This window comes from Brachionichthys hirsutus, unplaced genomic scaffold (assembly GCF_040956055.1).
Source record: "Brachionichthys hirsutus isolate HB-005 unplaced genomic scaffold, CSIRO-AGI_Bhir_v1 contig_749, whole genome shotgun sequence".
In the NCBI taxonomy this organism is placed as follows: domain Eukaryota; kingdom Metazoa; phylum Chordata; class Actinopteri; order Lophiiformes; family Brachionichthyidae; genus Brachionichthys; species Brachionichthys hirsutus.
Genome location: NW_027180495.1, coordinates 47186 through 65448, shown reverse-complemented (window position 1 = coordinate 65448; position 18263 = coordinate 47186). Strand labels below are relative to the sequence as shown.

General features: G+C 39.2%; 1 protein-coding gene across 1 annotated transcript in view; it reads left to right on the top strand.

The window, feature by feature from the left end:
* The window catches only part of LOC137915588 (thrombospondin type-1 domain-containing protein 7B-like), a gene marked incomplete at its 3' end in the record, with an annotated part of 90686 nt that overhangs the window by 25495 nt on the left and 46928 nt on the right, over positions 1–18263 (top strand). The window contains exons 3-6 of the mRNA XM_068758782.1: positions 1166–1414; positions 2238–2407; positions 4447–4599; positions 9837–10037. Of these exons, the coding sequence (XP_068614883.1) occupies positions 1166–1414; positions 2238–2407; positions 4447–4599; positions 9837–10037 (773 nt within the window). The remainder of the gene's footprint in view (positions 1–1165; positions 1415–2237; positions 2408–4446; positions 4600–9836; positions 10038–18263) is intronic.

Below are 18263 nucleotides of genomic sequence, written 5' to 3'. Positions count from 1 at the left end.
TGGTATTTGATTTGATAAGGATGGATTTGCACTCGTACAAAATGCGAAATTATACACACATCCAGAGATAATCAGTATCTCATTTTGTAGGAGTTTTCTTTTTCTTTTTTTTTTAAAGCTTGTATATAATATTGACAGAATGTCACATTACAGTCTGCCTGGTGTAAAGTCACACCATTAGTTGACTCTCTTAATCAAGGCCAGCCATGGGAGATATGCGAACCCCTTCAGAGTAGAAAGTGAAATCTGAAAGTATAAATTTTAGTTTTGTTTCCAGAGAAAAACAACTTTTGTTATATCTACTCATGGAATTGTGTTTGTGAAAAAGAAAATAAAGGGGGCGAGACCAGAGGTTTTCAGTTGGATGTAAACTGCAAACTCTGTGCTGGAAGAAATTCATTTATTTTTCATGCACAAAATAAAAGTTAATCAATGGATTTAACTCTAGTGTGGCTGAATGTGGCATCATGCCAGATTGTTTGGCTTTGTGATGAATGAATATATAAATGAATGGCCTTAAAGGAGAATATCTTGTGTTTAACAGTCCCATGCCATTATCTCCAACAACACACGAGGTCCACATCGTTATGGCTTCAGTGTGAAAGGATCATTTCCACTACAGTTTCTAATTAGCATGATATTTACTAAGACATTTTTGAATATGGATTTCCCACATGAGTTCTGCCTCATTCTCTTGTTCTAATTGCAACCCGATTATAAAGTAAAATTCTAAGAGAACATTGCACTCACATCTTAATAACCCAATTAAATTGTCCAAATTGAACAATGGGAGGTTTAATTGCTTGACTAATGCAATTGTTCCATACTCTTAAGTGAGTTTAAGTGATCAGCCTTTTGTAGCAGTCGAATGTAGTAGAGTGTAAAGGCTGTACGTCATGCCTGAGGCCCGTTATATTATTTCATATACTGTATATTGACAGTTATAGTTGACATTTGTCCATGAGAAAATCAAACTACAAATAAATGTTCTCGGTGAAGGATCTATTTCTTGTTATTGATGTCATTTTTACCTTGTCTATGAATGTAAATCCCAAAACCTGACACTTAGCAACTAAGCTGGAATAGCGTTATACAGATTTTCTATTTTTTCGGTCTCAACTCCAGAATGTGTTCTTCAGGTGTTGTTTTGCTTCTTTTCCTCCAGTCTCTGCACCAAGGACAACTCCCCCCTAATGTTCCAGGCATGTGGGATGCCCAAAGACTGTCAGACATCCGACTGGTCATCATGGAGCCCCTGCTCTAAGACTTGTCGTTCCAACGACCTGTCGCCTGGTTATCGCCTCCGGTCACGGATCATGACACAGATCCCAGTCGGAGGGGGCAAACGATGTCCTGCCCTTGAGGAAAAAGAAGCTTGCAACATCATAGGAGATTTACTCCCAAACTGTCCCAGGTAGCTCCGAGGAGTAAGGATCTCATTTTGAGCTCACAGTCCTCAAAAACAAGAGCTCTGTGCACATATAATCTCCTGATTCAAATTATTAAACAGAAAAGTCTAAAAAAAAACTAATTATTCATTTTTCACATGGACTCCCTGAGCTTCTTCACCTGATTAATCATTGTTAGACAAAGCTTGAAAATATCTGTGACTTGACTATTGAATTACTGCATGTTTTGACATTTATTATTATGTGTTATAAATGACAAATAACACATATTGTTGAGTTGGAAAAAAAATAGTTTATTTACATTCACTAAACAAAGTATAAGTAGAAAAGTATTTACACTGCTGGTAGTTTGTTTGATTTGCTACATGGCGTGCCTCAGAGCAGAATATTTCCATGATTAGGGAAAACTCATTACAGAAATTAAGCATCTGATAGATCACCAGAGGCTGTTGTTCTGGTAAACTCCTCCAATAATAAGGCTTCATGCACTGATGCATTTTTCATAGTTTAGACCAAACATTTGTTTAGAATTCAAAATAATCATTCCTCCCTCCTCCTGACACACGGTGGGAGCGGATCTAACCTCAGACAGCTCTTTGTAATTTGTCTTTTCCTTTTTTGTGGCTTTTGAAATTCCTCCCGTGTGTTTGTCGATACTGAGCTCTTTTCAATTAATCAATGTATAAATTGCCACGTTGTTTCCAAACGTAGGCAAATATGACTCCTGTATTCTCCTGGGGACATATCAAACAGTAACTCCAGCAGCGATTAATTTCCATTTACTTGTTTGCTTTTTGAGCCTACAGTGTGTGCCGTCTGCTTTTTCAGTTACGTGTGGAGAACCACTGATTGGGGAGAATGTCGCATCTTCCCTTTACTGAGCCAGCAGGACCGCCGGCGAGCTAACATCAGCATTTTGTGCGGAGGGGGGGTCCAGACCAGGACGACCTACTGTGTTCAAGTCCCAGATGACTCCATCCCACATCACAGAAAAGAGGGTAAGTGTATCCACCTACATCACAGTTGAGCCATATAACATGAATGTATTCCAAATAAACTTGGTGGTGTGTTCTAACAAGAGCCGCAAGGTTTAAATTCTGAAAGAAACATCAGCAGGAGAAAAAAAAAGTGTGTTCAAAGCAAGGAGACAATATGCATTATCATTTCATTTAGAGTGCATTTCCCTGACTCTTTAAACGGCAGGGACCCACTGCTCTGCATGGGAAATAGCTCATTTTTCTCAAAGGTTTCATGGCCTTTTTTCTTTCTTTTTTTATTTGAAAGACTTTCTTTTTTCTTTAATGCTTGCTGAAATCATACAGACCCCTCCCCCCCCCCCATCTTTAATGGACAAAAACTGTGTTGATGTCCTTCAGGTATGTATTTTACAATGCATGCATCCCATCTCTTTCTCATCTTCTCTTCTCACGCGTTTTGAAATGTTTGCGTTGCCCCGAGAGATGAAAAGATTGATTCTACTCTCTTGTTTGTATAGTAAAAATAAATGAATCGGAACACAAAGTGGAAACAACATAAAACACACAGCCTGAGTCCATTTCATATTTAAACTCATTGTACCTCTGTACCCAAATGTAACAACATTCACATTGTGTTTGAATGATAGGGAATTCATTTCCTGGAGACATGACATCACTGAGAGGTTGTCAAGGAACCTGAAGAGACACCAAGTTTTTACTGTAAATCTGTAGCTATGCTGAGCAATAGACATTACCAGTTATGCCTTTAAATCCTGTTTTCTAATGTATCATATATCTATTATAGAGAAATAATAATTTTCGTTTGATCTTACAGTGATTTATTTGAATGTTTTTCATTTATTTCTTGTAAAAATGCCCTTCCTGGAATGCACAGCAGCATATATCCCTATTAAACAAAATTAATAAGACTGATAATTATTATTAAATGCTGACCCTGGTTCCATGGTTTTTATGCTCCAAACAAAGCAACTGCTTGTGCACATCAGGCGAAAGAGGACCAACAGCTGCCTGGAGGGATTTGGTCGTCAGCAGCAAATTACTTGGCTCAGGATTTCATGACATTCCTGAGCTGAGACATGGTGGAAAATTCCACTAGATACAGTAGCCGGAAATTCCTCTATTCTGCCAGCATAATAACACATTAATAATACAAAGTACACAATGATGCTTATTATTACAGCCAACGTGTATGTTAGTGTGGGAATTATAACCACCTTAATCACTTTAATGTGGGGGTGGACAAACTAGCTAACACCCAGGCTGCATGCTGTACAAGAATCACGGCACTTCTCTTGGAATCGAGGAGAAATTGGATTTTTTAGAGGACAAATAAAATATGCCTTTGTTAAATGAGGACTTGCAAGGACACTGAATGTGAAGCAGAGCCTGCTCATCCCTCGACCCGGTGAATTATTGTTATTTAATAATGTGATGTCCTGATCACGTGGATTTAACAAGCTGTAATAAACATGTGGCATAATATGAGATGATAAAGTCAGTCAATTTTGAATTTTAGGATTTCAAGACAGATAATGCATCACAACAATGTCATGGTGTGGAGATCATACAAGTGGCAATACATTCACCTTGGACTGTATTACTTAAGTAACAGTGTTATGCAACATATAAGGTCAGCTGCATTTACAAGCCATGATGTTTATACAGTATACATATATGCATATATGCATTATGCATTTATATATGTACATCTTATTTTTAAAGAGTCAAATTTAGAATGTTTCAAACATATTTAATGATGATCACCCCCATGCTCAAAAATATAGGTTATCAATTATGTGCAAAGAATATAAACAACTATAACATACTTATTTTTTACTTTGTAGTGATGCTAAATCTATTCAGCTTGTTGCTACGGTGACGCTGCTGTATCAAGAAGTAAAAAGACAAAGACCTAAACTAAATCTATTATTTTCTTGTAACTGAGGCTTCGTTAAGTTATTCACTGTTTTCATAAAACTGAGCACAAATTTCACTTTGCATTCCGCTTTCAAACTCATACACTCTTCAATCTTCTTCAGTGTCCAGGCCGGTGAATTCTGGGCTGTGCTCCGGTGAGCCCCCCTCTGCCGTCCAGCACTGCACCGTCCCTTGCCAGCACCACTGCTTGCTCTCCCTGTGGTCATCCTGGGGTACCTGCATATATGATTGCAAAGAACCACAAGGGAAGAAAGGTACGTTCACAGCATCTTAAAATATGAACTTAAAGCCCAAGATGAAACATTTCAATGTGCGCAGCCCTTTTCCTTCAATGCCAATATATTGTAACTATAGTCTTGTAACTTTCAATTGTTTTAAGTATTATGCAAATGTGTGCAATCTATGGTTGTCATGCAGTCCAATTTGTGGTTGAAGTCAGGAAAGTGCATCTCACTGTGGGAGATGAAATATGACAATTGTGCATTGCTGCCACATAATTAAGCATCATCCCATCTTTCAAAAGACGTGGCTGTCTGAAGCATCATGCAGAGGACTACTAAAAATACAAGCATAGCAAAGCTCCTGATGTTAACATAAAAATCTAGCTGCTCGCCCCATTTAGCGCTGGTTATCACCAGCTGTATATGCAAAGTGGATAATAACATGATTGCCCATTTGACAAAATGACAAGAATCCAACAAAAACGTAGGTCAGAGTATTATTTTAAGTGATGTGGACATGTACATTTTCATCTGCCTTTCTGTTAGCAAGAGATGGACACACCCAACCCCTCCAAAAAGAGTTACAGTTAGTGGACTAACCAGCTGATATGTTTTAAAAGTGATGCTTATAATTACACAGATGGAGCTTTCGTTTAATAATGAGCACTCAACCAAAAAACAATTAGCTGTTGGGTTTTATTGCTTAGAGCCATGTAGCACATTTACAACCGCTGCAACTATGACTGAGTACAATCGACGTGGGCAACAAGGGACTTTGCATTAACCTCCTTTGTCATTTGCATGTTTTCAATTTAGCGAAGCACCATGTGTTGCATGTCTAAACGGACTATCGCAACGTAGACACTGAAGAGGGGGACGGAGCTGCTGATGTATGATGGAGGGCGAGTGAGGGAATGAGAATGAGTGCAATAGAGTAATGTTGTCAGAGCAGTCAATGCTCAAGATGTAAGTTGTTTGTTGATAAGCTACTGGCTTAGAGACGGTGCGATCTCGACGAAGACACCATATAGAAAAACTACAGCATACAAAAAATGCACACTCGTAGTTCAGATTTCACTTTCTGGGGGGGGGGGGGGTTTAAAGGAGCATCAGTGAGGGGCTTCCTGTCTGCGTGTGTGCATAGAAGCATTCAGCATTCTCATGCTGTCTAAACGTTCTCATCTATTCTCACAGGTGAACGTGTGTCATATCTGACAGCTCGTAGGGGCTGTATGTGTGTGTGTGTGTGTGTGTTTAGTGTGCGCTGCATGCAGTGTGCCACAGCGGCAGAGCTGCAGTGTGTTAGCGCTGCGCTAAAAGGGCAGCGTGACCTCGCCCCTGCCGTGAGTAAATGGGCATGAAAGCCCCCCGGGGAGCGAATGAAGTGTGGATTGTTCCGGTCAGTACCCACAATCTCCAACGAGCATCTCAACAGGACGAGCCACCTCCTCTCACAGACGGAGCCGTTAATATATTCCAAAGGGTGGGGTGCAGCAGGTTGTTTTTCTTTTTTCTTTTTTTCTTGCGATGGGGGTTCATAAAGAGCCACGCTTTGCGGCAAGCTTTGTTTGCTGGAAAGCAATGAAGTTGTAGACATTGTCATGATCCGAGTCTTTTGCCCGTGCGCCGTGGGATGTAAAGAAATTCTTTCTCCTTGCTGCATGTACACTTAGCCTTTATGTTTCGTATCAGAATGAACGGTGAGCCATCTCTACCCAACAGGCCCGTGGGATCATAGCATCAAAAGAGCAAAACTAGTCAGGATGCTTATTCCGCTCCAGCTTTGTTGTCTGGAAAATTACAATTTTAAATTGCCTCACAATAGCTTTATGCGCTTTCAGATTGTTTCATGCTATTGAGTCCCTTCGCATTGTGCAGTTATTTTGGGAAATGAACAGAGCACAAAGGGGTGGCTCGGTGGCGCAGTGGTAAGCACTGTTGCCGCACAGCGAGATGGTCGCAGGTTCGTCTCCAGCTTGTGGCCATTCTGTGTGGAGTTTGCATGTTCTCCCCGTGTCTGCGTGGGTTCTCTCCGGGTTCTCCGGCTTCCTCCCGCCTCCAAAGACATGCAGCCTAGGCTGATTGGTGACCCTAAATCGTCCGTAGGTGTGAGTGTGTGTGTGGCTGGTTGTCTGTCTCTGTGTTGCCCTGCGATGAACTGGCGGCTTGTCCAGGGTGTCCCCTGCCTCTCGCCCATTGACTGCTGGGATTGGCTCCAGCTTGGCCCGTGACCCGATAGCGGAATAAGTGGTGAGAAAATGAAAAAATCAACAGAGCACAAGTGGTTATGTGATGAAACTGTGTTAATAGCCTCACTCAAAGTCACAGTTTTGACGATTGGTGTATTTCTGAATGACAACGGGCCAAAAATCCCTCGATAGCCATTGCTTTCCCTGAAATGAACCTGGTACGACCACGGAATCTCTCAATTATTAATATCCATGGGGGCAAGCACATGCCAAATATTTTTTTGTGGCCTGAATGTGAGAAGCAGTCAATGCTCTAGGCAATACTGCTATCGAACCACAGTCGCTTTGCTCTCGGATAGCACTCTCTGGCAGCACCACAGATCAGACGACTGAACTGGTGCCTGGCACCCGCAGTCGGTCAGGGGATGTAATTTGTTGAGTGGGTATCATGGGGTTAGACACGTCCACCTGTGCAAGGAAAGACTGCGGTACCTTCCTGCCACAGTTTCAGTGCTGTGGCGAAATGAGGATGGCTCCAAGAAAATTGCCGCTGCAGCTCGGGTGTTGGCTGGATGAGGTGCCAGGAGCTGAGAAAAAGCTTCATGATGCTGTTGTTTTTCATCTACCAGGACATTCTTCTATGTCATCGGGGAATTGGAGGAGCCCAGAAGTCGATAGAGACTGTAGATTAGAGGATGATGTGTCAAGTAAGAAGAAATATTTCATGAGCAATCCAGCTTTGAGAGACGGATAAGAGCTATGGGCCAGTTGACTCATTGAACATACTCAGAATCATATATAAAAATGTATTAAATATATATATTTTTATTAAATGTGAATTCCCCTTTCACATCTCCCTGCTCTATTTTTTCTTTAAATTATTAAGCATATCAACAAGATAGTACTGAATTAAAAAAAAAATGTTCAACAATATTGCATACATGTTATTTAATTGATAGCAATTGAAAAGTAGAATGATGTTGTAATCCGGGGATCCAAAAATTCAAAGCCATTTCATGGAGAATACTGTATTATTGAGAGTTATACGGTTAATTATTGCTCTTACTTCTTGTTTAGGATAGATGGGTCTTAAAAAGGTTAAGTGGAAGACAAGTGGTAGAGCTTAAAAGCAAATTACATAATGCTAATTTGCTTGTTTTACAAGAGTTCAATTCAGGGTCACAGATCAGAGTCCATCAACGCAACAGAATGTAATTATTCATATATTTCACCTATTGTCTGCTTTCAATTAGTATTCCTGGCTGTTAATGGTCACGATTCGCCGACTATATTGAGAATCTCGTGCCATTTAGATGATTATCTGGTTACAGTTATCTAAATCTAAATACATTTTTTATTGTTTGTTATTGTGCTTTTCAATTTGTTGTAGTGCTTCTATTTTGTTGTAGTGATTTGCACTTCAGGGCCACCGTAGTATTTGTTACGTAATGTCTATTGTCCCTGTTAAATTAATTAATAAAATAAATACTAAATCAACAAAGATCATTGCTGATTGGACAGTCACATTGGACATATTTTTTAGGAAATAAATGTGATGTATAATAAGTGATAAATAAATAAAACGTTTTATTACATTCATGAAAATTTCCAGCATCATTTTGCCAAAAAATAAGTACAGCTCATGTTGCCATTTTTTGATTACGCTGTCTTTGTTGCAACAGTCCAAATAATGGCTGTCTTTGATGATCGCGTGCACCTAACTTGTGTTGTGTTTTTCCGCTTTGTGGTTGTGTTTCCTAGTTTGCTGTTGTGAATTTGATTTATTTTGTCATGTTTTTGTATTTATTAACTCGCTGTTTAATTTCTTGTTGTGTTTTGTGAGCCGTTGTTACAAACACAGCAAATGACCATCATCGGAAACACTAAATATACCCGCAGCAGGATAAAAAATGACACATGCTAATTGGAGAGGAGTCAAGTCCATTGTCACTGTAACGTCACCTGAATCACTGTCTTTCACCACTGATGTGTCAGAGGCCTCATTATTTCCTTCACTTTCTCCTGTAAAGCTCCAGAAATTCTTCCGTCTTTACAGAATGTGTTTCTTTTGAATATGAAGAACAAGACAGAAATGACTTTTCAAAGGCAGTTCTATGCTGTTTTCATAGACTCGACATTTTTCGCATCACATGTTGTATTACTTGAAAGGTTAATGAAGTTCCCAGCACTCTGGTGGATAAGCAAAAGGTATTGGCCATTTGCTTGAATCTATTTAAAGTTATACAAATGAGAGGGTCACAAGTCAACAATAGCAAATGTTTGCTTTTGGTTTATTGAAACTTAAAGGCAGTTTCATATGGATTAACCAAATGCAATTTTAAATTCTTTGAACATTGCAGTAATTTAGTGTGAGATCATATTATTTACAGCTCCTCTTATTCAAAGCTGAATCTAATAAATGTTGCTCTTCTAATCCCGCCATTACAAATAATGTCATTCAGCGCTATCTCATGAATAACAGAACTTTTAATTCACTTCAAAATGTCTGAATGTATAACATGCAATAACAAATGTATACTATTAACATATGCTAAATACTGGTCAATCTCTCTGCATGCACTGTTCACTTTAAACTTTAAATTATCCTGCAAGTACTTGAATGTTCCGTTATCATTTGTATTTTATGTTGATTTTAGACACCAGACGGAGCTGCACTCCTAATCTCATTGTGTAGCTACTATGCCATGAAAATAAAGGCTTTCTATTCTAAAACATACTTGCATGGGTATGAAGCATCATTTTATTTCCTAAAGTTACTGTGGAGAAATTCAACAAAATGATAACATATTTTGTTGTTGTTGTAAACAATAAGATAATAAACACAGACTCCTTTGCCTTATTTCACACTCGCATTTGTTGTTATTGTTCCACTCTCATGGTTTTTGGTGATGTTGAGAGGTGTTGCTTTTGAGAGTGCAGATGATGTAAGATCTAAGGAGTGGATTTCAGAGAAAATGACCAGTGAAGTCTACATCTGAAGATTGTAATAATTGTATCATTAACTGAATGATGAGTTAGAATGAAACAGCATAAAATATTGCACTTATTATTCTCTATTAGGTTTCAGACACCGGAGGAGAGAGCCGTTGTGGGAGTCCAGCAGTCCCCAGGAGGTCTGCCCTCATCTGGTGGAGTTCCTCCCTTGTGAAGATCCTGCGTGCTACACGTGGCAGATCCAACCAGAAGAACGATGTACCCCCACTACCGGCCTGTGTGGTCCTGGAACTGCGGCCCAGAATGTGAGCTGCGTCAGCGCTGAAGGTAATCTTCTCAATTCGCGACGTAAATAATCAGTTTGTGCAAAATTAGAAATCTGTATTTGCATCATGGATTGTTATCCAGCTAATACAGTTTCTACCATTTAAAATCATCACAGCAATATTTTTGACACATTCTAAAACCTAAACCGATTGGTGTCATCGTTTCTTGTGACATTTGGACAGACAGGTTTGCAGTTGTCCTCTTTTTCCAGTCCTTAAAGCAATGTGGGAGAGAAAGCTCCTCGCTGTGGCTAGCTACCAATGCAAAATCACAGCTAAGAGGACAAGCTTAACATCTTTAACTCTGTTTTGGTTTGACTGCATGTATTTCAGTATTAATATTGACTTTAGGATTTCAAATCAATCCAACTCTATCTACGTGTGGCTGTAAAAAATCATTACGTTCATAGAAGAGCCATCAGCACTGTGGGCTAAAAATGAAATGCTATCAATAATATTGTGACGTATGAACCATCAGGTATAATGTGAAGTCTGTGATGAGCCATTTCTTCACATTGGGTGATCAGAATATCCGAGTTAACGAAGCATGCGTAATTCATGAGGGTCCATCACGGAGTTTATGTGCGCAGACAACATTGGCCTGATTAGAATCAAGAATCACAGCCTCCTATCAGGCATTAATTGCTCATCTGCATGGATTTTAAACCTAATTGCATACTTTTCGTGTGCCTTGTTATTCCATCACCATAAATCATGTGTGTGTGTTTATCAGGAAGACAGTGGCGGGTCCAAATCTATTAGCCAGCAAGAGAATCTAATGACTGGTGACAGGACAACTAAGAATTTGAGCTTTGTTAGGTTAGAGGAAAAAAAAGTATTGTGAAATTATCCACAGCAGATTTATTGCCAGTGAATTTTGACAAGTTGTTCACTGTTCCTCTCTTAATTGGAGCATCAGACTCATTATTGCCACACAGTATTTCATTCAGTGTTCGGGTCAAGTTGTTCAGTAATGTAAAGTCCAATGTTCTTGCTGTAGCCTGACACAGCAGGGATAGCTAGATCAGGAAAGCATCGTCACTGTGTTTAACACCGAGAGTTACGGTTTCCTGGGTGATAGGACTTGATCGAAGAGCAAATAAAGACACGACGTGATTCCATTTAAGATACTTGCTGAACATTTTTTGAACAGCCAAATTAGAAAAGCGTCAAACTGTCATCATAACTCGTAACATAAAGCCTTTTTCTATTACATAGTCTAGATTTTGGATGCAATTACTTCCGATAAAGCGAGTAAATAAGTCTGTTTGATGACGTGAATGTTGATGAAGGATAGAAGATGTTGTGGACAGTATAAGTTGCAATATGTTTTTAATATGACTCTTTGTTTTATGCAGACATCTCAATAATATCTCTTTCCAGTGGCCAGTTTTTCCTCAAGACGGAATATGCATTTAGTGACATTTCTTTTATGCGTGGCATTTATATTTTTGTAGACCTTGGAAAAAAGCAGCCGCTAATTGCCAGCATGTCTGCACTTTCAGACTCACCACATGCAAATTGTCCTTCTGAGCCAGAAGTAAAGATGAGAGACACGTTTTGTGTGTGTCTTTGTCTGTGTCTTCTATTTAATGCGGACAAGTCTGAATTCATTCAGATCACTCAGTCTGGCGGGTTTTTTATTTTCATCTGTGAAAGAGCTGTTTTGAGAAAAGAAAATATATAATTTATTAATTCTCCATAATATAAAAAGACCAAAAAGAATATAGCATATGAATCTTTGACGATATAGCTACATATTTCTACCTTTGTCACACTGCTTTAGAAGCATGAAAGGCTTTCATGTTCACAAAAAGTGCACGGGTGTTCTTAACTTTGATGCTTCTTTCGATTGTTCTACGTATTAATTCACGAGTCGCTAAAGTGTTTCAGGACTTGCGAATATAAATGCCAGAATTTACAAGCAGGAAGTGTCCAGTTGGTTAGCGCTGCGCTCTCTCAATGCAAGAAGGTTGTTGATTTAATCTCTGACCTTTGAGTTTCCATGCCCCCCCCCCCCCCCACGTGAATTGGTGAGCTGCACGTTTCGGCTGTAATGAAATGTGATGAGCTGATGACCTGTTGGAGGTGTAACCCTCTTGCCTGAATGTCAGCTGGAAGGGGCGCCATTCCCTCCGCGGTCAGACACGTGTGAAGCAGTTATAGACTATTTCAATTCAATTTTCACATTTCACAGGAGCTTCAATCAGATTAAGCTAAATCCAGGCCTGAAGGTGAATTGTCACTCATGTTATCTGCGTCATCTCTGAATTGCTTTGGTGTGATTCTGCTGATGAGTTTCCAATATTACCTTGCAGTATTTTTCAGCTCGATCTGTGGAGAGAGGGAGTGTGGAGGTGCTGGCGGGTAAATGATTAGGCTGGACATTTTGATACGCGTAGTTATTGTTACGATAATATTCGGTTTTTTCTCAAGCATACGAACAGGAGGGGTTGATGAGAAGTTAAAATGAGTACCGGTAATAAAGATTATATAACTTAAAAATATGATGCTGTCAAAAACAGGAAGCATGTATGGATTTGTGGAGGCATCGCTCAATAGTAGTAGCTTGCCTTCTAATCATATTGAATAAGCCCTGGTTATATTTTTACAGGTGGTGTTGCCTTCATACAGGAAGTGCTACAACAGCCTCAATACATTTAATGTTGCCTGTGCATTGGTCTTATAAATCGACACCGTTGACATCAACTTCTCTTTAAAGTTGCTCGTGGGTATTGTGGACCATTAGGGGTGTCTCCTTAGTGCCAAATCAAAAGGTATATATAGCTCGATTAAGCCATCCTCCACTGCAGGCATAATACATATCAAATATTGTGTCTGAGTTTGATCCAGTGATCCAGCCTTGCAAAATTAAGAAAGTATATCCAAAAAAAACATCAATTATACAGTAATATAACTCAAAAGGTTCTGGACGGATCTTGATGACATTTTCATTAAAAGTTGGGAATGTTTCCAGGAACAGATACTTACATTTTGGTGATAATCCAGAATAGATCCTGGATTATGGATAAATTTGAAATTTTCGTTAACATCACAGTCAATGGAGCTTCAAAATGTGTTCCTCTATATCGGTTGATTATTGATTAATGTGTCTGGAATTTGACACAGTCATGTAGGGCGGGGGCCACTATGTTACCATCGAATTACATCTGGATCAGATCCAGAATGACGTTAAATTACATTTTATAATTGAAAACCCCATTTACGGATTCAAAAATCTGTTAAAAATCCGCATCAACTCTGATTCAGTTTTACTTTTCATGGTTGGTGTATAAAGATACCAATAATGATCTAGAACTTTTTGATGATGTGCCTCTCTAAATCAATCTAATTATAAGGGAATGAGCTGCTCGGCGGAGGTCTGCGCTCTCTGAGGGCTTTTCTAGCTGTAATATTTTAAAAAATGATTCCAATATCATTGATAAATTACACTTAAAACTTTACATTTTATATTTTTATGTCTTATTTTTTGTTAAGTTCAATAAAAAAGCTAATTATTTTTGCTAATCAGACTGACTGTAGAATCTTCAGGGAAATAACGATCCAGTTGCTGGTGGCGGTTGACGGCTGCTGACACTTATCAGGCTGATGGTGAGTGATGAAGTTGGTGAGTTTGTGAAGGCGGTTTATTGGGAGGGGGGCACATAACAACGACACGAATGAAATCGACAGTAGCAAGATGATAGACTAACAATAAAGGTTTATCGCTGTGCTGTTGGATCTTTATAACCGGCTGATGAGAACAGCTGGTGTCTCAACTGACAGCCCCAAACAATGACAGCAGGGAATTAAGATTGAGCCTTCATGAAAGGTGTGAAGTTTATACAATGGAGTGCTGGGAATTTTTTTTTATTTTATTTTATCACAAATCCAACAAAACAGTGTCCAAGATGTTAAATACAATGTTTTACAAAGCATTATTGGGGGGAAAAAAGTTCAAGCTAATAACTTTATTTTCATCTTTTATTTAAAGCGCTCCTAAATGCCTGCTAAGTGCCTACCATTCGAGTTTTAAATAGAAATTCAGTTGCGCCACAGCCTCGTCTTCATTGTCTTTGTAAATGCTACACATTTTCAATAGAGGACATGTACAGACCAGCCGAGTACAGAATGAAATCTATTTTCTATTCAAAATCACACCAGAGAATTCCCATGGAGCGATAGAACACTCTCAGAACTTCCTATGCCGATCAACATAAATGGGCTCCATAGAGTCAAAGAAAATTCAGCCAATTGTAAATGTGTTTTTCATATAATGGTAGTAACAATAACTTACATTGCTTTTTCTGAATAGGATGAATATTTTTTGTATTTCGGGCATTTTGATGTATTATGATACCACTTCTTCGAGCCTTTTTCTGTTCAAGCAATACGGAAACCCTCACTATAACATAAATGCCAAGCTGTATTGATTAAAGACAACACAAGGTCATTTCTGAAAGGATTTATGTATGGAATAATGGAATAGACCAGCCCAGGACATTTTACGACTTCGAGAGGCAGATCACCCAGATGAATTTCCCCTTGCATAAATGCATAATGCACAAATATATCAATGTATCACTCTGGACACACATGAACTTTACCTATACAGTGGTACCTCTACTTACGAATTTAATCCGTTCTGGGAGTAGCTTCGTAACGTGAAAACTTCGTAAGTAGAGACGCATTTTGAATGTAAATGCACTAATCCGTTCCAAGCCCCGCAAAAGTATTGTAACGGTTCATGTTTTAGGAGTGTTCATTATTCCTACGCTGCAGAGAGTCCGCAAAGGCATCCAGGGAGGAGGGGCGGTGTGTGTGTGTGGGTGCCGCAAGGAGGAGGAGAAGAACGGGAGAGCTGCGGGAGAGCTGCGGGAGTTAGGGAGAGTTACCCGTCGTGTGCTTATTCCAGCGTCCGACGGACGCTACATTATGATATATTTTTTAAATATTAATCTACCTGTTAGCTGTTACTTTTTGTCCTCTTTGTTTACTGGTCCTTTGCGGTGTTTTCTGCCTCGCGTTTCTTGAAAAACTGATCCAATGACGTCTGCTTTTGCTGGCTTTTGACAATCCGTCGGAAATGTGCGAGGCAGACGTCATCATCATGAGCAATAGCCCGACTTGTCAACACTTTTTCCGGGTGACACGAGGGGGACACGAATAGCGTGCTGGGATACACGCATACGCAACGGGTTGCCAGGCAGATTTTAGGCGATAGCCAATGGCAGAGCAGCTACGAGCAGCTATTTTTGACTTCGTAGCCTGAAACGCCTCCGTAACGAGAGGCAATATTTTCCCATTCAGATACTTCGTAACCTGAAACTTTCGGATGTAGGGACATTCGTAAGCTGAGGTACTACTGTATTTACCTTATCCTCCTGAGTATAACATTATTTTGCTACCAGCAATGGCAGCTGTCTGATCTCACCACTGCAACTTAAGCAAACAAATGCGTCATAAGCTGAGCAGCGTGGTTCCCTCCTTAACATTGCTCAAGTGCACGAGTAACAAATGGTAGCATGTCCCAGGGCAGGCTGTTGTTTCTCAGTATTTGCAGTACATTTCCATAATCTGTTGATCCAGTTTCATTATCATTCCTAAACTCTGCACACGTGTTGCCCCGCTAATGATGTTTTTTCCTTTTTCTTTTTTTCACTATTTGCTTTGGGTTTTTCTATTCAGATTTGTGTTAGGTTGTAGTATGATGAGCTCATTTGGTCCCTTTTTGTCTTTCAGATTAAATACAACCCATAATATAAGATTTCTAAAGATATCCATGACATTTCAATGTAATACATGTAATACATTTTGGTTTTAATGTACTACTTATGACTTTTTACTCATATAATGCTAGTGCAATAATGGCTGATAGCACTGGTGTTCATTTAGCACATAGTCGTTGCGTAACCATTTGACATTTCTGGCCCTCAGTTAATGAGTCTGTCTGAACGTTTGATATGTCCACTACCACAGGGAGTTGTAACTGAATCTCACATCACTTTATTATTTTTTCTTTGCATTTGATAGTATTGCCTTTAATTATTATTAATAATTAATTGTAGATTGTTATTAATCGATTAATTGTGGAAATTTTAGATTTTACAACTTGATATTGCAACATGCTGTTATTCCGTGAAGGATGGATCCGAAGAGACTGGACTTCTTTTTAGGGTTTGGACACATTTCACTTCCCATCCATGAGGCTCCTTCACTTTCAAGTGACTGGTGGGGAGTGCAGATACTTAAACTCCTCTAAGGTTCCTAACACAAAGACAGTCATTAGGATCGAGCCTCAACAGTTGAGTCAGAAGCACTGTTATTATAGGCTTTCACAGTCTTTGAAGACACAAGTGTTTGTGTGATAGGGAATTACAGTGCGCGTCATTTGCATCATCAGTTTAACTTGAAAGTGTGAATGTTGGCGAATGTTGGTAATTGTGGCGTAGAGTAGACCCCCCACCTCGCTTTAGAGCTGGCCGTTTGAAACACACGTCTTCTTTTACACTCCTCTTAAACCATGTTCTCTCTCTGTCCAAAATGTCTTTCTTGTCATCTTACAGACTTGTTATTTGTCCTTGTGTGTTGGCGGTCTGCTGAGTCCTGGTCTGAACAGCTGTCTCTTGTGTTATGCCATGTCTTTGTGTAGTGGTTGCTTGGTTTCTCTTATTTTATTGTTTGGGTGTTTTGTCATCAGGTGAACCATTTTTAGGTAATGGGTCTGACTGAGTATTTTATATTCAATGTTCAAGGATTACCATGAGCCGCATTAATGTGAATGTCCAAACAAACTTTTAAATTACCAATTTTACCATTAAAATTATTTATTAATATGAATATTTTTTCTTTTCCAAAAATAATTCGAGTTTATGAAGAAACAACCTTGATAGTGTGAGATTCAGCTTTGCTTTCTATGCAGAGTTCTGAGAATAAGACTGTACGTTTTTTTTTATTGTTATTTTTGTTGATCCAACTGCGTAGTCAGTCAGGCAGATCCTGTGGCGACAGATTAGGGTTGTTCTGTCCAATTAAAAAAACCTCCTCCTGTTAAATCATGCAGCATTCATGCAGAGACCAAAGCCTTTAGTTTTTAAACCCTTTAACTTTGTAGATCTCGCGTTCCATCCTCTCCCACGAACTGCACAGCAACCATTCGCTCTACACTCGTCAGCTTCCTTTTCTGACCCATCGAACAACGACACAACACACCAGGAGGACATGTGACTGAGGAGACCTGACATCTTTAACCCCTTTGAGATGCATGCGGGCAAAACTTCCCAAACCAGAAAATGATAAATCAGCATTATGGCTGCTGGTCTGAACTGTTTCTGCTACATTTATAAACATTCAGGTGGTGATGAACTCTGTAAAGCAGCCCTGTGTGATTGCCATAATAATTTGATGCATCAAGAACATTATTTATTGATCGCGGTTGGTTTGCCTGAGCCCATTTTTGATATTCACAGTGAGCTCTAATATTGTTGTGCTTGCCTGCCAGCTTTGTCTTAAATGCAGCCTGAACATAGTTGATGCGATTATTTTTTTTACTCGCAGTTTAGTTTTAGCTACTTGAATAATTGCAATGAAGAGGATTAATTGAGGAGAATAGAAAAAAAAAAAAAACTTTAAAATTGTATTCAGCAGGCTGGGATATTATGTCTGTGTAAAAGCTTCAACAACAGAGCCCTTTTTTAATAATGCAAGCGTACCCCCAGGGCAAGCATCTATTTACAGAAACCCCATCATGCAGTCTCACACACACACACACGCACATGTGTGTGACCATCATGCCATCATAGCATTTCAAGACTGGCAAAGCTGTCAGAATGTTTTCTTGTTTTTTTGTCTGCTAAAATGTTCATCAGTCCTTTGTGATTTTCAGCAGAACTGTTGGAACATGACTGATTTCCATACTGTGTATAAATGGAATCTAATTAGGCTCCACTTCCTACACTGGTTGTGCTATTTATACAATCAAAACCACAATACTTTATAAGGAAAGAAAGAAAGTTCACAAACCTACAATGTAGGACCTTTTCAGCATCTACTGTAATTGTTACACTCGGGGCATTCCTGCGAAGCTAAACAAAGTAAATAATGTATCCTTAACTTTAGATATACCTAAGTTTTTATATCAATGTAAAGTTTATAAGCTTTAGCTTACTGTATTTTACTGAGCAGGTTTGCATTACAAGGACAAAATTGGTCTCTTATCTCCAGCATT